This window comes from Giraffa tippelskirchi, chromosome 1, assembly GCF_054371585.1.
Source record: "Giraffa tippelskirchi isolate mGirTip1 chromosome 1, T2T-mGirTip1v1.2.pri, whole genome shotgun sequence".
Lineage (NCBI taxonomy): Eukaryota > Metazoa > Chordata > Mammalia > Artiodactyla > Giraffidae > Giraffa > Giraffa tippelskirchi.
The window spans coordinates 137196386-137223792 of record NC_137275.1 but is presented as its reverse complement, the minus strand read 5'-3'; the positions used below and the strand labels follow the sequence as shown (position 1 = coordinate 137223792).

Here is a 27407-nt window from a genome sequence, read left to right as displayed (position 1 = left end):
TTAGCAAGGTAACCTAGGTATATTTTCATGGAGACAGCAGGAGTACAGGACAGCAAGTGGAAACATACAGGGTTTCTTGAAACCTAGCCTCAGTACTGTATACCCTCACTTCTGCCTCATTTTTGTTGCCCAAGGCAAGTCAAAGAGCTGAGCTAAAGTCCGGATGGGAGGGTACTACACAATTAAACAGCCAAGAGTTTGGATACAAGGAGGGATGAAGAATTGGGACCTTTTTAAATGCTGCCATTCTTGTTAGATCGTGGTTTAATTTTAGCAGTTGAGACAGAGGATGTTGAGACCCTTCTTATGGCTGATCCTTGTTGATGTTTGGCAGAAACCAACCACAATGCTGTAGAGCAATTATCCTTCAATTAAAAATAAATGAATTTAATTATATAAAAAAGGAAGAGTATTCCTCCTTGCTATGCCTCACAAGGCAGTGATATGATGGAACTGGGTCAACCAAAGAAAAATAGAATTGGGTACAAGTTGTATCTTTGGGCCAGTCCACCAAACTCATGGCAGTTGGAGATGTCATTGTAAACATTGTTTAATGACTGTTCTGCCCTAAGGCAGCAAAAATTTAAGATCAAAGTGATAAAACCATTATTCATCAAAAATGAGGGAAAAGGCTTTCTTAGCAAAACCCTAACATTCACCTTTAAGTGACACCAGGGGAGTGGGAAAAATGCACAACAGAAATTCCCAGGAATGCGGCTCTCCGGTGAGGGAAGAGAGGTTGAACAAAGGGATGTGAGGTGTGCCAAAGCTATCATGGCTGAAGTCGACTCTGTTATTTTTCAAATGTGGCATCTGGGATTTGACTTGTATTAAGAGTTATGTCCTTCTGCGGATATGTCCACATTCTGAACAAAGATGATCTGAGATTTGTGCCCCAGTGGCCTCACAGGAATGAAATGAGAAATGCCTTTTCTGGGCTGTCTTGGAAATGTATAAATAGGAAACCATAAAGTGTATTAAACCAAAACATTGGGAGTCTAAAAACAATTATAATGATCCCTCCAAAGTGAGAGTCCAGGTCAGCACAGGTAAAGGATAGTTTAAATTCAGTTAGTTAAATGAGGCTAAGGCAGGCATGGATAGTGACGAACAGTGGAGAGAAGGTGGTTTTTTAGACTCACATTCACCTGAGTTTAATTCTTTTTCTACTACTTACCAGTTGTATGGCCTTAGCGAGTTATTCAACTTCTATTGGTCTCATTTTTAATCATCTGTGAAATGGGTATATCTTCAAAAGTGTCTTAGGTTTTAAATAAGAATAAGATGGTACATGTAAGAAGCCAGCTCCCATGAGTGGAAGATTTGATTTACACAGTAGCTATGTTCCTGAAAGCCCGTGTAAAGTGAGATATTGCAGAACAATTTACATAATAATAACAATAGCCGTTTGTAAATGGTGGGAAAGGGATTTGATGCCAAGCAGTCTGGCTTCAGAGCCTGTATTGTGCTACCCTTTCCATATCACTCTCACTTAAGGTTAACAACCCTCCCCCATTCTGAGCACTTGTTTTGTAAAGTACAACAACTCTAATGGAAACCTCAAAAAGCAACCTAGAACACAGAGACATGAGGGTGAAGATCAGCCAGACATGGGTTTAAGCCTAGCTCTGCAGCCGCTGGTATAACCCAGCACAAGTTAACTAACTGGAATCGTAGTTTGCTCATTTGAAAAATAAATGGAGATAGAGACTTTACCACATACCTTTGAGGATCAAATGAAACTGCCAGCATTATCTGGCTCACACTAGATGTTCAATAATTATCATTATTTAGTGCCTTGGAATGAGCAGTAATTTAGTGGAATTGTTACTTTTCCCATTCAATTATGGAAAATTTTAATCTCAGCTGTTGACACAATTGTGGTGGTTTAGACAAAATAGAAAAATAGGTAGTATGTTCTCTCCTGTATTTGAATAACATCATATCGGGCATTGAACTGATTTTCTTTGATTGACCATCCACTGGCTGAAATATGGTGCAAAGAAAGTGATATCTTTTATGGTGAGTCAAGAAAACCTCCAACACTATATCTTCATGACATTATTAATTCCCTACTAAAACTTCTTGGGAACTCAGGAGCACCTGCCTAGGGACACAGCAGGATAGGATAAACACCACTATATTCCTGCTTGCTGCTGACTCGTGCATCTGGGGAGGAAGTGGAAAATCCATTTGAGATGTGGCAAAACATGGCTTAAATTGGCTCACGTAGTCCAAATGGCCAAATGATTTTTTGTTTGTTTTATCAATGGCATCATCCGAAAAAGTCAAAAGCAGTTTGTTCAAACCTCCCTGAAAATTGCGTTTGGGGGTAGGGAAGTATAAATGAAGTTTGAAACATTTTCACATCCAAAGATCTGTTTCAGAGTGTTCTATCAGAGGACAGCTATGTTATTTTTCTTCCTATTTTCATTCAAGAAATAGCTTTAAGAACATGCAGTTTCCCAAACATAATTTATGAAGTTGACATATTTGCCATTTGTATCTGAATAACTCAAATGAGCATGTTAAAAATATAAAGAAAATAGAAAAATTAGAAATCAGATTCATTCATGTATTCTTTCCACAAGTATTCTTAAGCCTCTATTTCTGCCACACGTGGGAGGTGCATTGATGTTAACATTTCTTAAATACTTATTTTGTGCCTGACATCTCCCTAGCAACTTTTTATACACATTGCTGTATAACTGAATCATTAGCAATGAGGACCACTATGATTTCCTACTAATAGATAAGCATTATAACTATTGTAACTTAGAAGCATTTACATACCTGGTACCCCGTGTTGGACCTGGGAAGGTGTACCGCGGCCAGATCCCAGAATCAAGGCCCTAACCACCACCCTGTGCTGCCTTCCAAAACCACCATGAGCCTGCCCTCCTGGAATGCCCAGTCCAGTAGGAGAGATACACTTTGCACGGGGCTGTAATTGGGAAGGGCAGAGCATATGGGAGGACAGTATTAGGGCAGTTAACCTGGATTCCTGGATGTGAGAGTTGGACTATAAAGAAAGCTGAGCGCCGAAGAATTGATGCTTTTGAACTGTGGTATTGGAGAAGACTCTTGAGAGTCCCTTGAACTGCAAGGAGATCTAACCAGTCCATCCTAAAGGAGATCGGTCCCGGGTGTTCCTTGGAAGGACTGATGTTGAAGTTGAAACTCCAATACTTCGGCCACCTGATGCGAAGAGCTAACTCATTTGAAAAGACCCTGATGTTGGGAAAGATTGAAGGTAGGAGGAGAAGGGGACAACAGAGGATGAGACGGTTGGATGGCATCACAGACTCAATGGACATGAGTTTGGGTAGACTCGGGCAGTTGGTGATGGACAGGGAGGCCTGGCATGCTGCGGTTCATGGGGTCGCAAAGAGTCGGACACAACTGAGCGACTGAACTGAACTGAACCTGGATTCCAGGATTCTGGAAGGCCTCTGGAAAAAATGACGTCTCAATGGAGACTGATGAATAAGTAGGACTTGGTGAGACACAGGGAAAGGGGAGAGAAGGGAGAAAGTGGACGTGAGGGATCACGTGGTCTGTTTGTAGCACTGAGAACAGTTCAGAATGGCTGGAAGTGAGAAGTAAAGACGTGGGCCTAGGGGAGGATGATTCTGGAGGGCTGATGTCTGGAACAAGGGTGGAGGTCTTAAGTGTGTGTCTCAACTTTCACACTTACTCATGGTCAGGAGGCCTTCAAGAAGGGACTTAGTCACTCTTTACTCCACCACCCACATGATAGACGTGGATATCTTGTCTTCATAGGGCTGTTAGGTAATTTCTCAAAATAATAGTGGACATAAAATGAAAGATGTTTCCCATAGATGAAAAGTAATTGAGCTAAATTTTAGTTGTCTCCTTCAATTTAATGATAAATAAACACTAAAAGTAATAATGTCATTTTACTACCTTGTAGTTTCTTCTCCACTCCTTAAGGAACAAGTGAATTATATTCTTAGGTAAGGTCTGTGAGTTAATTAAGCAATCCAAGTGGTCTCAAGCAAATCATCTTCTAATGTAGGCCTCAGTAATCTCATTTTAAAAATAAAATGTTGGCACTTCCTTGGAGTTCAGTGGTTAAGACTCCACATTGCTAATGCAGGGGACACAAGGTTCAATCCCTGGTCAAGGAACTAAGATCCCACATGCCATGCAGTGTGATCAAAAGATAAAGAATAAATAAATACTTTTCTTTTTTTTAAAAAAAAAAAAGGTCTTAGGAGAGGCCTCTGGAACTGAACTACCTGCTTCAAATCCTGGCTGTCCCATGGTGTAATCTTGAAGAGAATTGTTGACCTCTCTGTACCTTAATTTCCTCATTTGTAAAATTAGGATAATTGTATTACCTATCTCCTGGAGATATTATGAAAATTAAATATGTGCAAGTTTCTTAGAACAATGCCTGGTTCATAGGAGCTTATTGTTTTCATGATCCAGTCAAGTCACACGATTATCTGACTGTGTGTAAAGTTCGAGCCAGATTCTGGTGTCATCAGGAAGCCCAAGTTGCAAGGTTGGCTTGTAGAGGCCCCTCATTAGTCCTCAGCAAAGAGCAGTCAGCCTACAGCCATGAAGGTAGGAGGTGGCAGGCTGGGCGGCAGGAGAACACTGCCATGTGACTGTGTTCAGATCCCACAAAACAGGGAGCTTAAAAGGCACAGAGTCTGAAATAATAAAGAACCACAGAATGGGCAGAAAGAACAACCACCCTGGAGTTAAGCCGAAGGGGGAATCTCGGTTCCCTTTCAGAATACAATGCTGAGTGAGAAGTCCCATGGTTAGCTAAACAATCTTCACACAAAGGAGCAGAAAATATAAACAAACCACAGAGAAAGGAACAACAGCATGAAATGGTCACGGAAAATTCTCACAGGAGCTGAAGGGCATGTCTCAGAGTAAGAGCCACTTGGGTTAGATTGTGAAATGGAGCTTCTAGTCAGGCGACAGGGAGCCCTGGAAAGAGGCCCCTGGGGTCCCCTGTCTGCCTTCCCACCATTCATGGCCACACTGCATGTGTCAGCGCAGCAGCGTGGCCTTTGTTTATATTTGGGAAGGATCCTGACCTCTTCTAAGCACCCAGGACTTTGGCATATATCATTTAATGTTCATGTTTGTTGTTGTTCAGTCGTTGTTTAGTCGCTTAGTCATGTCTGACTCTTTTGCAACCCCATGAACTGTAGCCCGCCAGGCTCCTCTGTTCATGGAATTTTCCAGACTAGAATACTGGAGTGGGTAGCCATTTCCTCCTCCAGGGGATCTTCCCAACCCAGGGATTGAACCCACATCTGCTGCATTGGCAAGCAGACTCTACCACTATGCCACCTTGGAAGCCCTTTAATGTTCCTAACAACTGTTTAAGGTAAATACTTTTACTTGCAAATTACAGATGAGGAAGCTGAGGTGTTCAGAGGTGAAGTAACTGGGTCAAAGAGGTTCAGAAATTGGCAGAGGGTGACCTTAAGCCCAGGACTGTCTAATTCCAGGGCTCACAGTGCTCTTTGATCTACACCATTCTCCCTCTGGGTCCACATTCATCACCATCTGCCCCACAGCATCTCTGTGGGAGTCTTGCAGAGTGCCATGCCTGGGTTGTCAGGTACTAAGGAAAGCAAGCAGATGTACCTAAAGCCCAGGTGCTTTTGAGCATGGTTCAGAAGCCATCATGTGCCTTCACAGGGTAGCTCTCTAAGATAACGTGAGAATCCCCTGACTCCTGCCAAGTCCCAGACCTCATCCTCTGATTCAAGTTTCAGTTGTTCCTGGAGAAGCTATGTAACCTCATTTTCTCATTTCATTTTTTCTCTCTCTTTTAATAGCTTCCTTTCTACCAGCTACTTTAACCATGACTGTGGACAGGGGAGATAATGTGAACATATCTTTCAAAAAGGTATTGATTAAAGAAGAAGATGCAGTGATTTACAAAAATGGTGAGTCCATGTGTTTTGTTTCATTCCCGCACTGCTGTGTAAGACATCAGACAGCCAAGCAATATTGGGTCATTATCTCATTTCAGTCTGGGGGGCAGATGTTTGAAGTCAAGCTGCTAAGTGAAAGTGTTAGTTGCTCAGTCCTGTCCAACTCTTTGCAACCCCATGGACTATATAGCCCACCAGGCTCCTCTGTCCATGGAATTCTGTAGGCAAGAATACTGGAGTGAGTAGTTATTCCCTTCTCTAGGGGATCTTCCTGACCCAGGGATTGAACCCTGTTCTCCTGCACTGAAGGCAGATTCTTTACCGTCTGAGCCACCAGGGAAGCCCAACAAAATTCTATGATAGAAGCTGTCTTAGGGAACAAGTTTGGTTACTTAAGTAAATTAAAATGGAGATTTATATACATATGTGAATGCACCTACAGTGTATTGGGTTGGCCAAAACATTAATTTTTTCCATAAGATGTTATGGGAATATACAACATGAATTGTGAATGTTCAACAAAATTCCATCATGATGTAATACATGGGATCTCAAATTCTGCCATGTGATATGTGATGCTGTTTGATTGCAAGGCCAAGGGAAAGGCCAGAGTGAACCTGGAATGCCAGTTGGCGGTGATTCTGGGGGTCTAACAAATCTGTCTGTGTCCAACTACAGTTTGGCACCGTCTGGTGGCAATTGTCTCATGCAGCTGAGATATTGGTGGGGACTAGTCTGAGTTCTGTGGATGGGTGAGACTTACAGATGGGAGTAGTAATTCTAGGTGTCTCTTAATTGATTAAGTTGGCAAGGTTACCTGACATTTCCCCCAGGTTTGCCTGTTTGCCTCTCCCTGCAGAAGATAAGAACGTTAGGCTACCCTCATCTTCATGTGTTCAGTGGTGGACCTCATAGACTAACCTATCTGCTCCAACATCATCCTTTTCTCGAGTTTTGGGAGAGCATTCAATAGCAACCTTTTCATTCTTCTCCCACATCTAATATGCTTGAGCACATTTTCTATATCAGGTCAGGGAAAGCTGATCAAGTGGAGGGGCTAGACAAGGGAACAGGGGTGTTTGAGGGTGACCCATGGTTCTCCATTCTTCTCCCTTACAGGTTCCTTCATCCACTCGGTGCCCCGGCACGAAGTCCCTGACATTTTGGAAGTGCATCTGCCTCACGCTCAGCCCCAGGATGCTGGCGTGTACTCGGCCAGGTACATAGGAGGAAACCTCTTCACCTCAGCCTTCACCAGGCTCATAGTCCGGAGTAAGTGACGGTGTAGCTGTTACAATTTTGAGTTGTGAGTAACCCAAACTGACTCTGGATACTTTAGCAAAAACTGGGATTACTTGGAAGTATACTAAAGACTCTTAAAACTGATTTAAAGGCTGACAAGCAAGTTCCGGAAAATATCTTCCAGGGAAGATCTGCAGCTCAGCACTTCAGTGTGGGAGGGTGGACTCTCTCTAGGATGCTACCATTACCCTAACTTAGCTTCAGTGATGTTTCACTTACTTCTAAATGTTGAACTCTCAAGATAAAGAGTCAGATTGGTCTGACATTTGTCAGGTGTCTACTTGCCTAGACCAAGGAGTTATAGACGGGGGTAGAGCCACATACTACAGCGAGGACCTCACACTTGAATAGCAGCAGTTTCCTCAGACAAAATGGGAATCACTGTGAGCTGGACAGTCCCCACCAAAAGGTGTCTGCTACTGGGAGATGATTTAGGCCTTCTGGGTTAGTCTAATATCTAGTTAAACACTAAGTTCCCCATAAATCACATACTTTTGAGATCATTTAACTCCCAAGTGTGTTTTCTGTTTTCAGGTTTGAAAAACACAAGTATTAGAGCTAGTGAAAATGTTTCCCCCCTATTATAGCCATCAAGGTGGAGAGTAACTATCACCAGTCATTTTTACCAAAAATTGATCTCTAGAAAGCAAAAAATTTTCCCTGAATTTTCCCCAGTTGTGTTAGGTATTCAGGACATCAAATGTTCAGGCCTTCGGGTCTATGTGTTCTGACAGGGATGCTCTGTCATTTCTCTAATGATTAGCACCCCTAATTCATGAAGAGTACTTGTTTTGCTTTGCATTATACTCATGCATTCATTCATTCAACAAGTCTGTGTGGATTATAAGTCTCTGCCAGGCATTATGTTGGTGTTGAGAATACAAAGATAATAAGATGAATGACTGTCCCTCAAGTAATTCTCAAGCAGAGCAGGTACATACATAAATAGATAAACAGGTATTGCAATATGACAATAGACCTATGAAAAGTGTGGTTCATCTAGTTTGGGCAAGTAAAATCCCCTTTCATTCATCTCCTTTCTTTGAGAATCTGAATGGCAATGACACAATTTGCATTCACTTCATTAAGATGGTCTCTCCACCTTGATATTGAAACTCCAACTAAAAATCTTAAAATATCTACTTAAATGATTGTAATATATAGTGGAACTATATATAACTTTGTTATGTATTTTCCAAGTCTCATGTAAATGTGTTACCATACTTTCACAACTTAAAAAAATTAAAAAAAATAAAAAGATGGTCTCTCCAATGTGATATAGCACTATGTTCCATGCTCAGAGTCAAGGATAAATTGGAAAATTTCCCAACAATATCAGAAACATAAGATGTTGATACATGGTAAAAGGTTTAAAGCTTTTTTTTTTTTAACATCAGAGCAAATAAGACTTAGCATAGTTTAGAATTTAAAATTATGAATTTTAAGATAAAGCAAAAGACTTCGAACACATTTTGATCTCTAACTTGTCTCCTTTTCAGACTGTCAGAAGAATATTTATTTTCTTTTGCTCTCATTTCAGTAAAACTGTTGGAAAAGCACTGCTAATATCTAAAATCATTCTAACAAAGTTTGAGCTGGGTCACAACCATCCCATTTAAAAGTACTTTTCCCTACTTGGGGCTTCCCTGGTGGCTCAGACAGTAAAGAATCTGCCTGCAATGTAGGAGACCCAGGTTCAATCCCTGGGTTGGGAAGATCCCCTGGAGAAGGAAATGGCAACTCACTCCAGTATTCTTGCCTGGAGAATTCCATGGACAGAGGAACCTAGCAGACTGCAGTCCCTGGAATCTCAAAGAGTCTGGCATGACTGAATGACTAACATTTTCCCTGCTTTACCTCTTTTATGTTTACTAAGAAATGACGTATAGTTGAAGGCATTTGTCCATTTCTCATAACTAGGATATCTTTTCAATCTTTTCAGGTAAATTTGAACCCTAGGAATCAATTCAGTTCAGTTGCTCAGTCGTGTCAAACTCTTTGTGACCCCGTGGAGTGCAGCACGCCAGGCCTCCCTGTCCATCACCAACTCCCGGAGTTTACTCAAACTCATGTTCATTAAGTCAGTGATGCCATCCAACCATCTCATCCTCTGTTGTCCCCTTCTCCTCCTGCCCTCAATTTTTCCCAGCATCAGGGTCTTGTCAAATGAGTCAGCTCTTCGCATCAGGTGGCCAAAGTATTGGAGTTTCAGCTTCACCGTCAGTCCCTCCAATGAATATTCAGGACTGATTTCCTTTAGGATGGACTGGTTGGATCTCCTTGCAGTCCAAGGGACTCTCAAGAGTCTTCTCCAACACCACAGTTCAAAAGCATCAATTCTTTGGCGCTCAGCTTTCTTTATAGTCCAACTCTCACATCCATACTTGACTACTGGAAAAACCATAGCCTTGACTAGATGGACCTTTGTTAACAAAGTAATGTCTCTGCTTTTTAATATGCTGTCTAGGTTGGTCATAACTTTTCTTCCAAGGAGTAAGTGTCTTTTAATTTCATGGCTGCAGTCACCATATGCAGTGATTTCAGAGCCCCCCAAAATAAAGTCTGTCACTGTTTCCACTGTTTCTCCATCTATTTGCCATGAAGTGATGGGACCGGATGCCATGATCTTTGTTTTCTGAATGTTGAGCTTTAAGCCAACTTTTTCACTCTCCTCTTTCACTTTCATCAAGAGGCTCTTTAGTTCTTCACTTTCTGCCATAAGGGTGGTATTCTTTCATAAAGACTGAGTATTAAAAATCAAACTGGTTATACTTACAGGGTTTCTTTTCAGCATAAATCCTCTCCATGACAGTATAGCTGATTCACTTTGCTGTACAGTGGAAACTAACACACACTGTAAAGCAACTATACTCCAATATAATTTTTAAAAAAAAATTTTTTGAAAACATTAAGATTGTAAGATTTCTCTTTGGATGCCATGAGTCTATAGTTTCCTAAAATACAAAACCTTTTTATATTTTGAAGAAAATAACAGAGGCCTAACTGCATTCTTGGAGAAGGAAATGGCAACCCACTCCAGTATTCTTGCCTGGGAAATCCCATGAACAGAGGAGCCTGACAGGCTACAGTCCACGGGGTCGCAAGAGTCGGACACGACTGAGTGACTAAACGACAATGAACTGCATACTTGTTGCTTATCAAGGAACTCTTTTCCTGCCTTCATCCCTGAGAGATCACCCCATTTATTTCCTCAAGCTTAATCCTTTTCTCTTTTCCAGGATTAAGAGTGAAACTGTGACAGATCTACAGATTGGTACATAGGTTAATGTAACAGGAGACCCACTTTCATCCCGGGGTTCTGTCATCATTAGTTTTCAGCATCTGAAGATAATCTGGGGCCTGGCTTTCAAGAAATCACTGATTGTGTAGGATTTTCCCCTTTATACATGAAGGCATGTAAACATTAGCTTTGAGACATTTTGTAGCTTTATCTGTTAGGTGGTTGCCTGTAAGACTGTGTCTGTGTTGACAGTCCTACTGATTATTTTAGAGAAAATACTGATAACCAGGAGTTCTTGCCAAAAATATTATAAGCCATTGGCACAGGTCCAAGTTTACCAGCGTGAGACTCATATTCAGGGACAAAGACATTAGTTCCTTTCAGAAGAAAAATTAAATTAAATTCCTGACCACAAAAGGTCACCCCACCCCACTCCCCCTGAGTTTTCCTTATATTAGAAGGTATCCTTGGGTCTAATTAACAATCTCAAACCACCATGTACTGAAGTGGAGGAGCCAGGAAATATGAATCTAGAAAGCGTTTTACCATTCTTGTACTTTCGGTTTTGGATCTTGCTTCATTTCTTATATGTTTTCTACCTGAAAAATATTTGAGTGCTACTAGCTCCTGCTTCCCCTTTTAGCTTGTCTCCCTTCTCCACATTCTTCATCTTTTAACAATTTTTATTTAATATTGAAGTATGGCTGATTTACAATGTTGTGTTAGTTTCATATGTACAGTAAAGTGATTCAGTTATACATATACATGTATCTATTCTTTTCCAGATTCTTGGATCATTTAGGTTTTTCTCCACATTCTTTAAACTGGATGTTCCCAAACTTTGGCATGCCTCAGAATTATCTAAAACACCTGTGAAGCACAGGTTACTAAGCTACCTCCAGAGTTTCTCATCCAGTAAGTCATTGATAGGAGTCTGGGGTTTGCATTTCTAACAGATTCCCAGATAATGGAGATGCTACTCATCAGGGGTCACACTTTGAAAACCACTGCTCTTGTCTCTAACTGTACCTGCAGTTCCTCAAACATACCATGTTTTCCTCCCAAGCTAGGCTTTACCCGGAACACACTCTCCAGCATTATCTTATTTGTCACTTAGGAGGTCTTACCGATTCAACTTACATACCACCACATTTGGGAAGCCTTCCTTTATGCTCTATTCCAGCCCTAATACAGATTAGGTAGTTCTCACAGTGCTATATTTAAAATGAATAACCAACAAGGATCTACTGTATAGCACAAGGAATACTGCTCAATGTTATGTGGCAGCCTGGATGGGAGAGGTGTTTGAGAGAGAATGGATACATGTATATGTATGGCTGAGTCCCTTTCCTGACCACCCAGAATTACCACAACATTGTCAATCAGCTATACTCCAATATAAAATGAAAAGTTAAAAAAATAATTGGGTACTTCTAGGTTTGTGTTTATCATGTTCCATTACATGTCTGTTTCCCGTATTGGACTCGTAGCTTTTTGAGAGCAGAGGTTGTGTTTTATTTATTTTCATTCACCTTGTCTACTCATGTGGCTAACATGTAGCAGGTGCTCAGTAGAGCTTTGAGGAATGAATGTGCTCCACTCACCAGAGTTTTGTTTTCCTTAACCAAAGGATGTGAAGCTCAGAAGTGGGGACCTGAATGTAACCGCATCTGTACTGCTTGTATGAACAATGGGATCTGCCATGAGGATACTGGGGAATGCATTTGCCCTCCTGGGTTTATGGGGAGAACATGTGAGAAGGGTAAGTTAAGAGTGCTTGATGAGTACCTTGTGGATTAAAATCCATCATTGCTGAATCCAAATTTTAGATCTGTACACAGTTCGGGATGGACGCTAAATGGCCTCTGTGACACCATATGGTACCTTTGTGTGAATTCAAAAAAGGTGCCCTTTCCTGAAGGCTCTTTATTGTCAACCACTGGAAAGTTGTGAAAGTCACTCAGCTACTCTTCACGACCCCATGGACTGTACAGCCCATGGGATTTTCCAGGCCAGAATACTGGAGTGGGTAGCTATTCCCTTCTCTAGGGGATCTTCTCAACCCAGGGATCAAACCCAGGTCTCCCGCATTACAGGTGGATTCTTTACCAGCTGAGCCACCAGGGGAAAGTTGTGACAGGTGTACAAATCTGTGACGTCATTGATGTGAACACCATTCCATCAGTTTGTGCAATGCATGACCTGCATAACTGGGAGTAGTGGCTCCTATGTCCTGTCCAAAAGGCAGTTTCATTATCTGTAAGGTGGACCATAAGAGTTCTTTACCCTGACCATTCCATGGCTCAGACTGGACTATTTTCCATATTCAATGGTCTAGGAGAGACCCTTGAAAAGAAGAATCATGCCTTTCAAAGGGTTGGGTATTTGCCTCTGAATCATCTTTTTCTCTCCCACAGCGTGTGAACCGCACTCATTTGGCAGAACTTGTAAAGAAAGGTGTAGTGAACCAGAGGGATGCAAGTCCTTCGTGTTCTGTCTCCCAGACCCCTATGGGTGTTCCTGTGCCACAGGTTGGAAGGGTCTGCAGTGCAATGAAGGTATGGACCAGTCACACCCTGAAGAGACAAGGGTCTCTAGCAGGTAGACCAAGGAGACCCAGCTTCCCAGACATTGGTGTGTAGGACACACCTGGCCTACTCAGTCAGCTGTCAATACTGAGCTATAGGGTTTTGAATCAAAGATACTTTCATCCAAAGTTAATTATGCTTTTGTATTAAGACTCTGGACCACTTAGAAAATGCTGCTAATACACATCACCTGGGGATCTTATTAGAACACAGATTCTGATCTATTGGTCTGGACTGAAGACTGAGGATCTGCATTTCTAACAAGCTCCCAGATGCTGCTGCTGGGTTTCAGACCACACTTTGGGTTGGAAAGGCACAGATTTATTTTTTTTTCACTGCATCATAAATATCAGTACTTTTATGTCAGATCCAGACAAGATTTGGGATTTGAAAATCGAGAAAGTTAAGATCTTATCTTCTGTGGACCTTGGTCAAGCGATACTAGCTTCACCTACTCAAAGAAGCTCAGAGGTGTACGTTTCTTATCTACTTTCCAATGAACTTTTCATATTGACTATCACACAGTAATTTAATGTGAATGCCTGCGTGCTCAGTCATGTCCAACTCTTCAAGACCCCGTGGACTGTAACCCGCCAGGCTCCTCTGTCCATGGGATTCTCCAGGCAAGAATACTGGAGTGGGTTGCCATTTCCTCCTCCAGGGGATCTTCCTGACCCAGGGATAGAACTCACATCTCCTGCACTGCAGGCGGATTCTTTACCACTGAGCCAAAGGAAGAGCCCAACTTAACATGAATCTGTAGCCAAACATGCTAGACCTTCCCTAACAAATACTAGTGTGGTAAGTTAGCCAGAGCTCAAAAATGTTTCAGTATTTGCTCCCCAGAGTCAGTGTTTTTCCATATCTGGCACTGCTGGGAGATGGACTACATGGCACTCTTCCATTTCTTCTTGTGTTGACTGTATTCTAAACATTGTGAAAGTTACAGTGAGGAGACTCTGGAGTGAGTATATTCCTCTGAGGAGTGTTTATTTTGTTTTGTTATGTCCTATAAGGCAACCAACTTGGGATGACTAAAACTGCAAACTCTGACTCCCAGGCATCAGCTTAGACTCAGTTGATTCCTTTTACCTTTAGCTGGGCTGTGTTGAGCCTGCACTTAAGATGTGTGGTTCAGGGAGCAGCCAAAAATTTAAGACTTCCTCCCTCTGGTTCTTTCTTTCTAGATTTTCCCTCTCAATTTCAAGCGGCTGCAGTTGCCCTGACTCTGTCCTCTAATACTCCTCTACCAGTAAGACTTCAGGTTTTCTCTGGAGTTCTAACATCCCCACATAGTGTCAGCTGTGTCAACCATGAGACTAAAAGCTGGAAAATGGGGAGCACACCATTCCCATATTCCAAGTTTTAATTCCCCTCAGAATCTTCCTGGTCCTTCCCATCCTCCCTCCCACCCCATCACTCTTCAATGTTTTCAGGTAATTATTTCCAAAGTAGTGTTGTGTTGTTATTTTTGAGAAGGGTGGCCTGGTAAGTGCTTATTCAACTTGCCTGGAATCAGAATTTCTCTAACCTTTAATTTCTTGGTAATACAGATATATCACTTACTGCCTTTTATAACCAGCAAGATTGATAGCTTGGAGAGAAAAATAAAACTAGCCACTTACAGACTGAGTTTTCATCCTTCCCCCATATTAACGCTAGTTGTTGATGTCTTTGTTGACAGCATGCCAGCCTGGTTATTATGGACCAGACTGTAAGCTTAGGTGCAGCTGCACCAATGGGGAGAAATGCGATCGGTTCCAAGGATGCCTCTGCTCTCCAGGACGCCAAGGGCTCCAGTGTGAGAAAGAAGGTAAAGCAAGGTAACACTGTAATCAGGGCCGAGTTCAGCATGTCTGAACCCAGCTTTGCTGGCATATTCTTGCCCTGCTAGCCCAAGAGTCTTAAACTCCTTCTGTTAGGGAAGAATAGATCCTCTGTTCTAAAGGACAGGTTTCTGAACCTTCTTTATGGACTCTCACACTGGCCTTTCCCATAAGGAGTGAACCTCGTGTTCTTTGTAGCACATTAAGTTATAACCAGCCACGGAGAGCTCTGTCTACCTCTTTGACAGTCTTTTCTAGGACCAGATTTTTCTCTGGATATGCACAACAGGGAAAGAATTACTTTGAAGAATTACAAAATTAGATTTTGTGGCTGGCTTTCTTCATTTACCAGACTGTTTTTGAGGTTTATCTATATTGTAGCACATATCAGTATGTTTCTCATTCCTTTTTATTGCCCTACCATCTGTTCTCATTTAAAAATCTTATTTGAACACAGCCATGCCCCTTTGTTTACCATATATCATGTGAGGCTGCTCTTACAACAGGGTTGAGTAGTTACCACCGAGAACATATGGCCTGCAAAGTTGAAAATATTTATTATCTAGTCCTTTAAGGAAAGTCTGCTAACCCCTGTCATAGAATATACTTTTTGAAATCAAAAGAAGCATATTTTTAAAATTTAAAAATAATAAACATATATTACTTTTTCAGTCAAACAAGTATAAATAACATATGTCCAGTGAAATCTACACTCAGAGTAAGTAAGACATTTATAGTCTTTTCTCTGTGAGTTTTAAACATCAGAACAAGTATGGAGAGAAATACCAACTGTTTTCTCAAAGGCTTTAGCTTGTCAGCTTTATACTTTCCCTTCTACCCCAGCATTTGGACTTTGCTACAGGGTAGGAATCTGGGAGGGTGTAGAGAGGAGAGGAAAGGCCATGGGGCTGTCAGAGGATGGACTGAAAGTGAGCAACAAACAAGCTTAATGATTTGCCTTTTCTGTTCTACTTCTTCCTTTCTGTATTAAGGCCGGGTTGCAAAAAAATGTGAGAATCTCAAACTTAGACCCAGATTCTGGGCTTTCAGGGGGCAGCCCCTTTTCCCCACACCCTCTACCTGTACCTCCAACCTCCATCCAACTGCAGAAAACTGCAAGGGGAGAGAGAAGGAAAGGTATGGGTTGAAAGTGTTAGAGCACTTTGAAGAATTCCAACACCAATACCTAAGTGCACTAAACGGTTTGGCAAATTTTCTCATTATAGTCTCCCCAGGTCTGCAGATATATCAAAGAATACCTTTGTGGCTATTAGACCTTTTCCTCTTCTGCTCCATACACTTCACCTGTTTCATTCTAGGCTTGAGAGATAGGATATCAATATAAAATATCAATATTGATGCATTTACCTTGACCCCCACCTCCTCTCACCACTGCTATGGAGCAGCTTGTAAATGACTGCAGTTCTGTTTTTCTGGGAAGGACTCAGCCACTTTTCCAATGTTTTAAGTGCATGTCCATCTCCTACATTATTTACTGAGTGTTGGACCATTTTCAGTTGTGTCCTATACGTGGTCCAAAACTCTCTAAGACCCCACAGTTCAGAATATAATTGTTAAATTTCAGGATTATTCATTCTCTACTCTGCAGATATTAAGTAAGGAATCCCGATGCCTTTCTTGATACCAGAGACATTTATTTTCCTTTCCATGTTGGCAGCAGTATTTTTTATTTGGCTACTGATGAGAAATTGATTAGGGGAATTTTATTCCACTTCACTTCTTGGATGTAACTGTGAATATAATTAATCATCAGCCAGTTGCAGTCTTCCCAATCAATGAGACATCTCTCAGATATCAAAAGTAATGATCACATTGTTGATCAGAGAATCAGGGGCTTGCAGAGTGGAAGAATAACTGGCTTTGGTTTTTGTTTTTGTAAAAATAAATTCCCTTAAAAAGCAAGAGGGGGACTGGACAGTAAGATCTGCAGAGATGTGGTGATGATGACCATTTCAGCATTGAGACTGTATCCCCTAGGGCCCTGAGAAAATACATCATTATGGCAAAGAGTGTGAATTCTGGTTCTAGTAACCATTTTAATGGGAATTGAGAGCAACTAGCCCCCAAAATTTATTCAGTTCAGTTCAGTTGCTCAGTTGTGTCTAACTCTTTGCGACCCCATGAATCACAGCATGCCAGGCCTCCCTGTCCATCACCAACTCCCAGAGTCCACACAGACTCGTGTCCATTGAGTTGGTGATGTCATCCAACCATCTCATCCTCTATCGTCCCCTTCTCCTCTTGCCCTCAATCTTTCCCAGCATCAGAGTCTTTTCCAATGAGTCAACTCTTCACATGAGGTGGCCAAAGTATTGGAGTTTCAACTTCAACATCAGTCCTTCCAATGAACACCCAGGACTGATCTCCTTCAGGATGGACTGGTTGGACCTCATTGCAGTCCAATGGACTCTCAAGAGTCTTCTCCAACACCGCAGTTCAAAAGCATCAATTCTTCGGTGCTCAGCTTTCTTCACCATCCAACTCTCACATCCATACATGACACTGGAAAAACCATAGCCTTGACTAGACTGATCTTTGTTGGCAAAGTAATGTCTCTGCTTTTAAATATGCTATCTAGGTTGGTTATGACTTTCCTTCCAAGGAGTAAGTGTTTTTTAATTTCATGGCTGCAATCACCATCTGCAGTGATTTTGGAGCCCCAAAAAATAAAGTCTGACACTGTTTCCACTGTTTCCCCATCTGTTTCCCATGAAGTGATGGGACCAGAGGCCATGATCTTAGTTTGCTGAATGTTGAGCTTTAAGCCAACTTTTTCACTCTCTTCTTTCACTTTCATCAAGCGGCTTTTTAGTTCTTCTTCACTTTCTGCCATAAGGGTGGTGTCATCTGCATATCTGAGGTTATTGATATTTCTCCCAGCAATCTGTATTCCAGTTTGCGCTTCTTCCAGGCCAGTGTTTCTCATGATGTACTCTGCATAGAAGTTAAATAAGCACGGTGACAAAATACAGCCTTGACGTACTCCTTTTCCTATTTGGAACCAGTCTGTTGTTCCATGTCCAGTTCTAACTGTTGCTTCCGGACCTGCATACAGGTTTCTCAAGAGGCAGGTCAGGTGGTCTGGTATTCCCATCTCTCAGAATTTTCCAGTTTGTTGTGATCCACACAGTCAAAGGCTTTGGCATAGTCAATAAAGCAGAAATAGATGTTTTTCTGGAACTCTCTTTTATGTACTGATAAAACAATAAAATACTTGCCAATTTCTTGCCTAGTACATGACTTGCTAGATGGTAACTACGTCATAATTTCTACTTCTGCTGTGTTAATGATTAGGTTTCACAGTGTTGTTTCCTTCATTCAGGTGTGCCAAGGATGACTCCAAAGATAGAGGATTTGCCAGATCATATAGAAGTGAACAGTGGTAAATTTAACCCCATCTGCAAAGCATCTGGCTGGCCACGACCTGCTAATGAAGAAATGACCCTGGTGAAGCCAGATGGGACAGTGCTCCGTGTAAGAGTTATTCTCTCTCTCTCTTTTTTTTTTTTTGGTAGAACAAATTATAGCTTTTTTAAATGTTAAAGCATAGTTGATTTACAGTGTTGTGTTATTTTCAGGTATATAGCAAAGTAATTCAGTTATATTTTTCAAGATTATTTTCCATTAAAAGTTATTACAAGATATTGAATATAGTTCCCTCTCTTATACCCTAAATCCTTTTTTTTATACAGTGGTTTGTATCTGCCAATCCCTAACTCCTAATTTATCCCCCACTTCCCCTCTCTCTTTCCTCAGTGGTAACCATAAGTTTGTTTTCAAAACTATAAGTTTGTTTTCTATGTCTGCGAGTCTGTTTCTGTTTTGTAAATAAGTTCATTTGTGTCATATTGTAGATTTCACATATAACTGATATTATGTCTATCTTTTTCTGTCCAATTTGCTTCACTTAGTATGATAATAAGTCCATCCATGTTGCTGCAAATGACATCATTTTATTCTGTTTTATGACTGAGTAGTATTCTATCATGTATATGTATGTGTGTGTGTATCACATCTGAGACAAGACTGGGTATTCATTTCTGGCACTTACCACTGGTTAGGGTGCTACCACAGTGTTTTTCTTTGCTTGAAAGAAATAAGGACTAAGCTACTTTCCCACATGTTTTCCTTCCCTCTCCCAACAATGCCAAATGCAGCAGAGACAGGTACCACCTCAAATTTCTCTGTGTCACAAGTGGTCTGCAGGAAATTGATTTATTTTATTATCTAAAGACTGAACTAGTTATTTTATTTTTCTCTTAAAGATGACCAAAAATCAACTTGACCAGAAGGTAGATCCAAGTGATGTCTTAGAGGCAGAATATGCAGAATATTCACACATCAGATGTTTCTGATTCCACTTTAACAATGCACTAGGTGTAGTAGGAGCCAATTGATAGCTTCCAAAATCTTGTTGGCCTTTCCTAGTCACATCTGCCTTCTAGTGAGGGCTGACCACACTACACATGTCTCACTTAACATTAGTTAGTTATTTTGCAGAAGTGGAAACTGGTTGGGTGAAGTTTAAAGAAAGCGAGAATCACTCAGTCATGTCCAACTCTTTATGACCCCATGGATGGTAGCCCACCAGGCTCCTCTGTCCATGGAATTCTCCAGGCAAGAATGCTGGAGTAGGTTGCCATTCCCTTCTCCAGGGGATTGTCCTAAGCCTGGAATCAAACTTGGTCTCCTGCACTGCAGGCAGATTCTTTTCTGTCTGAGCCACCAGGGAAGCCCAAGCAATTGGCCAAAATTGGCAGAGCTGGGATGTGAGCTCAGGCCCATGTGTTTTCAGAGCCTTGACTTTTTCCATAATCCATACTCAGCAGCCTCTCAAACACTTCAGAAGCCATTTTGTCTTTTTACCCAGCCATCACTGCATTGAACCAGAAAGGAACAAATGTTACCAGTAGCAGTTTAGAAGGAATTAGACTTTTTGCTTGGAAGTGTTTATCCCATACTCCCAAACACACAAATACAACAGCAGGATCTGCGAGGGCGTCAATCCAACATAAACTTGCAGGGTTACTACAATAGCTTTGGAAATAAGCCAATGCTTATACAAGCATTGGACTGATCTTCTTAATCTCTCCTAGAAAACTTCTTATTTAACAATGAGATGGGGTCAGTGTTATGAACCTTTGTGTTTATACTTCTGTAGAAGTTTCTTTTTTATTTTTTGTATTTGACCTTTCCAGCCAAAAGACTTTAACCACACAGGTCATCTCTCCGTGGCTACCTTCACCATCAACCGGATCCTGCCCCCTGACTCAGGAGTCTGGGTCTGCAGTGTGAACACAGTGGCTGGGATGGTGGAAAAGCCTTTCAATGTTTCTGTTAAAGGTAAGCTCCATTTTCCAGAGGAAGAGATTGTATCCTTGATGGTTCTGCATTTATGAATTGCTGGGTGCTGCCTTTAGATAGAAATGCCGTCTGACCACTAAAATGCCTTTTGGATGTTCTCCAGGATACTAAGCCTTAAGAAAAAAAATTACGTGCATTGAAATGGAAAGGAGGGATTAAGTTTATGACCTTCGGAATTACATAGCCCTGGGTTTGATTTTTATGGCTGACAGCTAGTAAACTTGGGTGTGGCTTTGAGCAAATGAATTTGACCTCTCTGTTCAGTTCAGTCACTCAGTTGTGTCCAACTCTTTGTGATCCCATGGACTGCAGCACACCAGGCCTCCCTATCCATCACCAACTCCTGGAGTTTACACAAATTCCTGTCCATTGAGTTGGTGATGCCATCCAACCATCTCATCCTCTGTCGTCTCCTTCTCCTCCTGCCCTCAATCTTTCCCAGCATCAGGGTCTTTTCAAATGAGTCAGCTCTTCGCATCAGGTGGCCAAAGTATTAAGAGTTTCAACTTCAGCATCAGTCCCTCCAATGAATATTCAGGATTGATTCCCTTTAGGATGGACTGGTTGGATCTCCTTGCAGTCCAAGGGACTCTCAAGAGTCTTCTCCAACACACAGTTCATAGGCATCAATTCTTTGGCGCTCAGCTTTCTTTATAGTCCAACTCTCACATCCATAAAAAAGCATGTCTCTGCTTTTTAATATGCTGTCTAGGTTGGTCATAACTTTTCTTCCAAGGAGTAAGTGTCTTTTAATTTCATGGCTGCAGTTACCAGCTGCAGTGATTTTGGAGTCCCCCCAAAATAAAGTCTATCACTGTTTCCATTGTTTCCCCATCTATTTGCCATGAAGTGATAGGACCAGATGCCATGATTCTAGTTTTCTGAATGTTGAGTTTTAAGCCAGCTTTTTCACTCTCCTCTTTTACTTCCATCAAGAGGCTCTTCAGTTCTTCACTTTCTGCCATAAGTGTGGTGTCATCTCCATATCTGAGGTTATTGACATTTCTCCCAACAATCTTGATTCCAGTTTGTGCTTCATCCAGTCCAGCATTTCTCATGAGGTACTCGGCATATAAGTTAAATAAGCATAGTGACAATATACAGCCTTGATGTACTCCTTTTCCTATTTGGAACCAGTCTGTTGTTTCATGTCCAGTTCTAACTGTTGCTTCTTGACCTGCATACAGGTTTCTCAGGAGGCAGGTCAGGTGGTCTGGTATTCATGAGATGAGGACTATTGTGTGGTAGTTTGAGCATTCTTTGGCATTGCCTTTCTTTGGGATTGGAATGAAAACTGATCTTTTCCAGTCCTGTGGGCACTGCTGAGTTTTCCAAATTTGCTGGCATATTGAGTGCAGCACTTTCACAGCATCACCTTTTAGGATTTGAAATAGCTCAACTGGAATTCCATCCCCTCCACTAGCTTTGTTTGTAGTGATGCTTCCTAAGGCCCACTTGACTTCACCTTCTAGGATGTCTGGCTCTAGGTGACCTCTCTGAACCTTTCTTTATTTGTAAATAAAGCTTAGCTTATCTACCACTCAGGGTGATTGTAAGATTTGTTAAGTAGTGGAATTGCATCTGGCACAAGTCTGGTAGTGATTTTATTTTTGTAGAAAGTTTAACTTCGCCATTGTCTTGACTTCTGATTCACTACAGAGAAGTTAGAGAATCTTAATTTGCAGACTACTCACTTAATATGAAGCCCAGGCTATGCTATACGGTGAACATGAATCATTTTCTCATATATTCAGAGTTCTGAATATTCTTCCTACTATGAAACAGTATTTCAAAATTCGAAATTCTTCCAAGTGGATTTGTATACATTTGAGGCTTGAGGGGAAGGAATAGAGTGGAAGTAAATCTAAGTTCCCTTGGTTGTTGTACAGAGATGTAATACAAATTTTAAATTTGAAAGTTACTTTTGAGTGTATTTAGACAAAAGCACCTAATAACTCTGTGGCATGTATTCTAGAAAGGCATTGGACTAAATGCTTCATTCATCTTATTATTTTTAAAGTATTCATTGTATTTATTTATTTGGCTTGGCCGGGTCTTAGTTGTGGCAGGCAGGGTCTTTAGTTGTGGCGTGTGGGATCTAGTTCCCTGACCAAGGATTGATCCCAGGCCCCTTGCTTTGGGAGTGCAGAGTCTTAGCCACTGGACCACCAGGGAAGTCCTATCTTACTTCATTTTTATAAAGACCAGGCACAATAGTATTGTTATCCCCACTTGATCAGTCCAGAACTAGGTTCAGAGGTTTAGGTGACTTGCCTAAGGTAGCCCATCTCGTGAACAGCCAATCTCAGTTCTGAACCTGGTCCAACCCTGCATCATCATTTCTAGATCATTTTGCTTTCTCAGTCTCTCCTGTTACAGATAAGGAAGCAAGATAACTGTAGTTGATGTGTATGTAACCTATTCACTACTTGATTAGGAATGTTTGGGTAATCCTAGAGGTAATTTCTGTCAATGAAAGTAAATACCCAGAACATAATCTTGTTTTAAAAAAAGGTCAGTAACAATAATAACATAAATAGAGCCTCGTAGAGTTAGATTCTCTGCCCTGAGAACCCACAGAAACCACTTCAGAATCTTACTGGAAAAGCCTGGACCTATTTTATTCAGTAGAACATTAACACAATCAAAATAATTTCTTACGTCATACTTGTTCTTGGAAGAAAGGAAACGATATGCAGACAAGACAAATTATGTTATTTTTGGAATGTTTGCTGTCCATGGAAAGTAAATAATAAGTAAAAAGCAAACCATGTTGCTAAGATTCAGAAGAGTCACTGATTCTCATTTTTATTTTTTAAATAAGACACAGCACACAACATCTGTGCACTGAAATATCTCTAGTTCTAAGTCACGGATGCCTCCTCACTGTCATATTGACTGGTATCCACAAAATGGAAAATTCCAAGTAGGTAAATTGAGTAGTGTCTTTAATCATAATATTAAAAAAGATACAGAGATACAGATCTCCTTCAGTACTTGTAGGGGATTGGCCCTAAGACCTCTTTTGATACCGAACTCCACGGATGCTTGAGTCCCTTTTATAAAATTGTGTAGTATTTGTGTACAACTTACGCACATCCTCCTATATACTTTAAATCATCTCTAGATTACTTAAACAATAGCCACCCCTCATCTGTTGTTTCACTTTCCACAGTTTCAGTTACCCATGATCAACTGAAGCTCAAAACACTAAATGGAAAATTCCAGAAATAAGCAATATGTAATTTTTACATTGTGTACTGTTCTGAGTAGTGTGATGAAATCTCACACTGTTGCACTCCATCCTGCCTGGGATGTGGGTCTTCCCTTCATCCCATGTATCCAACTCATTAGTCACTTAGTAGACATCTGCATTATCATTTCCTCTGTCATGGTATCAAAGTGCTCATGTTCAAGTAAACTTTATTGTATTTAACAGTGTGATGCTAGCAATTTGAATATTCCCTTACTCTGCCTAATTTATAAGTTAAACTTTACCTCTGGTATGTATGTATGGGAAAAGGAAATGGTGTATATAGAATTTGGTACTGTCTGCAGTTTAAGGCATCCAACTGGGGTCTTGGAAAGTATCCCCTGCAGATAAGGGGGATTATTGTAACACCTAATACAATGTAAATGCTATGTAAATAGTTGTAACTATAATATAAATATTTTGTAAATAGTTGCTGGCAGATGGAAAATTTCAAGTCTTGCCTTTTAGAACTTTCTGGGGTTTGTTTTTTTTTCTTTCTGAATATTGATCTGCCCTTGGTTGAATCTGCAGATGCAGAACCTGCATATAGAAGGTTGACTACACTAGACTTTACTCCCAGAGTACAAATTAGAACCACCACTTTGGAAAATGGGCAATATATACTAAAGCTAAGCATACACCTACCCTGTGATGACATTCTACAGCTAAGTTTATGCTCAAAAGAAATGAGTTCATTTGTTAAACAATCTTCAAGAATGTTCTGAGGAGTTTTATTCCTAATAGTCCAAATATCCATCAGCATTAGAAAGAATAAGTAAATTGTGTTATACTCATATGATAGGTTTCTAGGGCTACTGTAACAAAGTACTCTAGACTGAGTGGCTTAAACAACAGCAATTAATTTTCTCAATGTTCTGGAGGCTAGGTGATCAGCATACTCTTACGTTGATCTGAGATCAACGTGTTAACAGAGTTACTTTCTTCTGAGGCTTTGCTTCTTGGCTTGTAGATAGCTATATTCTCCCTGTATCTTCTCAGGGTCTTCCCTGTGTGTGTGTGTGGTAATTTGATCTTCTTATGAGGGCTTCCCTGGTAGCTCAGATGGTAAAGAATCCACCAGCAACTCAGGAGACCAGAGTTTGGGAAGATCCCCTGGAGAAGGGTATGGCTACCCACTCCAGTATTCTTGCCTGGAGAATCCCATGGACAGAGAAGCCTGACTGGCTATAGTACATGAGGTCACAAAGAGTCGGACACAACTGAGAAACACACTAATGAGGACAGCAGTCATATGGGATTAGCAATGACTGTAGCCCTCACTGTAACTGAATTACCTCTTTAAAGACCCCATCTCCAAATACTGCAGTGCTCCCCTCATACAGCAAGGGTGATGTGCAGGGCTGGCTTCATGGGCTTTTGACCTGTCCACACAGGGCCCTGCACTTGGTTTAAGTTTCTGCTGTCTTCAACTTGAAATTTTACTTTTAATTTCATAAGTGAAGTCCAGTGACACTATGAAGCTTGTGCATGAGCAAAAGAAACAGATTCACAGTCTGTCTCCTTTCTTGGCCACCCCATTCCCATACGTGTTCTCCATGCCCCAGGAGTCTGGTGGACCCCTTAACTCACAGGAGTTCAGTAAGGCTCAAAGCAAGTTGAGCTACTTCTATAATTGAGTAAACAGGATACTTACAGCCTGACAAGACATCCTTTCCTTTCAAACCAGAACTTGCTGCACATGGTAAACATACTGTACATCTGTTTATATACCATGCCCCTTATGGGAGCTAAAAACCATTGAAATATCTAAGAATGTTTTCTTTCATCAAGAACCAATTTTTACCTTGTTGGGGGTCCTATTTCAGTCACATTGAGAATACATGGTTTTTGAGATAGGGAGATTATTCTGGATTATATAGGTGTGCTCAGTTCCTTAGTTATGACCGACTCTTTGTGACCTCATGGACTGTAGCCTGCCAGACTCCTCTGTCTGTGGAATTCTCCAGGCAAGTATACTGGAGTGGGTAGCCATACCCTTCTCCAGGGCACCTTCCTGACCCAGCGATCAAACCTGGGTCTCCTGCATTGCAGGCAGATTCTTTACCATTTGAGCCACCTGATTATCTAGGTAGACCCATTCTAATCACAGAAGTCTTTAAAGACTGTCAGAAAGAGATATCACAACAGAGGAGAAGTCAGAGAGACATGAGTTTGTTGTCTTTGAAGATGGACAAAGGGACCATGAGTCAAGGAATACAGGTGTTTTTTTAGAAGCTGAAAAGCAGAAAACAAATTATCCCATACAGCCTCTAGAAAGGAACACAGCCCTGTTAACACCTTGATCTTAGCCCAGTGAGACTAACTACGGACCCCCAGAGACCTCTGATTTCTGGCCTCCAGAGCTATAAGATCATAAATTTATGTTGCTCTAAGAAGAGAGAGACAGACAGACATAGCCTGGTGGTCTAGTAGGATGATTGATATTAAATAATCAGACAAAGAATAATGAATTCTGAAGATTGCAGTGAAGGAGAAGATCTGTGGAAGTGTGTGGCATGTGAGTCTAACCAAGGTTCAGGGGTAGACACTGTGAGGAAGTCACATCAGAGCTGAGAGTTGAATGATGAGTAAGTGTTAACTGCAGAATCGTGGGAGGTCTGGTGCATTCCTTGCAGGAGAATAGTATCAGCCAAGAATCTGAGACAGAAAGCGGCCTGGTGCATTGTTCGTTGAATGAACTGAAAGGTCACTGGGACTGGAGGGTATTGGGTGAGAGGATGAGGGAGCTAAAGAGGTGGCAGGGGCACTGTTATGCAAGGCCTGGCAGGTCATGGTATGAATTTCAGATTTTGTTCAAAATGTAATGGGAACGCATGGAAAACTCTTGATCAGAGGAGTGCTCATTCTTTAAGAAAGCACTCTGTGGATCGTAGGTTGTAGGGGTGAGAGCAAAGCCAGGAGATCACAGAGCGGGTAAGTGCATTGAGTCTGATCAGAGAACTCAAAGAGGGCTTTGTCGGGAATGTAAAGGCACTCACCCACTACCCCTATCTCAGAACAGCGGTAAAAACCTGAAGTGCAAGGGCTGATCTGATTCTTGACATTTTATTTAGTTCTTCCAAAGCCCTTGAATGCCCCAAACGTGATCGACACTGGACACAACTTTGCCGTCATCAACATCAGCTCTGAGCCTTACTTTGGGGATGGACCAATCAAATCCAAGAAGCTTCTGTACAAACCTGTTAATCACTATGAGGCTTGGCGGCATATTCAAGGTAAGATTTGGCAAGGAAATGCTCCAGCTAGAGATGGGACACCAGGAAAAGAAACTTGTCCCCAAATGTAGAAATCCTCTCTCTCAATCTCAACCGTCCACCCCAAGGTAGGGGCTGTGGCAGTGGATTCTACTTGGAGTATTCAGGAGAGAGTGCCGGGGTGAAGGCTCCTCTGAGTTCTGGGTCTACCTTTCTGAAAGTCATGATGTAAAATGGGACACAGGACCAGCCTGTGTCAGGAGTTACTATCTTCATCAATACTTCCTATCCAGGTTTCTCTAGCTCTCCAGTCCCATTTTTACTCTGTCTTGCTTGGTCATGGTAAAAGATACATGTTTATGCTATGAATACAGTAACAGGGAAGTCCAGGGCCCACTGGAAAGGCAGAGACTTAATCTGCTTACATCTGAGGGGTGATTGTTGCTACTGTTGTTGTTGTTCAGTCGCCAGGCTGTGTCCAACTCTTCACGACCCCATGGACTGCAGCACACCAGGCTTCCCTGCCCCTCCAAAGGGTCGCAAAGAGTCGGACACAACTGAGCAACTAAGTGCATATAATCAAGGAAGTTACCAAAAAAGAAGAAAACGGAGGTTTGGGGCTTAATAATACTAGCTGACCTGAGTACGTTGGATAAAGTCATGG

At 41.4% G+C, this 27407-nt stretch overlaps 1 protein-coding gene across 6 annotated transcripts in view; it reads left to right on the top strand.

Moving 5' to 3' along the window:
* The window catches only part of TEK (TEK receptor tyrosine kinase), a 100416-nt gene that overhangs the window by 44318 nt on the left and 28691 nt on the right, over positions 1-27407 (top strand). For 5 of the 6 annotated variants that reach the window (XM_081497601.1, XM_081497593.1, XM_081497582.1 and 2 more), the window contains exons 3-10: positions 5835-5945; positions 7053-7205; positions 12107-12238; positions 12894-13034; positions 14749-14877; positions 18234-18385; positions 20110-20254; positions 26603-26764. In XM_081497601.1, coding sequence (XP_081353727.1) covers positions 5835-5945; positions 7053-7205; positions 12107-12238; positions 12894-13034; positions 14749-14877; positions 18234-18385; positions 20110-20254; positions 26603-26764 — 1125 coding nt within the window. Of the gene's footprint in view, positions 1-5834; positions 5946-7052; positions 7206-12106; positions 12239-12893; positions 13035-14748; positions 14888-18233; positions 18386-20109; positions 20255-26602; positions 26765-27407 lie in introns of all 6 variants that reach the window. The other variant, XM_081497608.1, reaches the window with a different exon arrangement.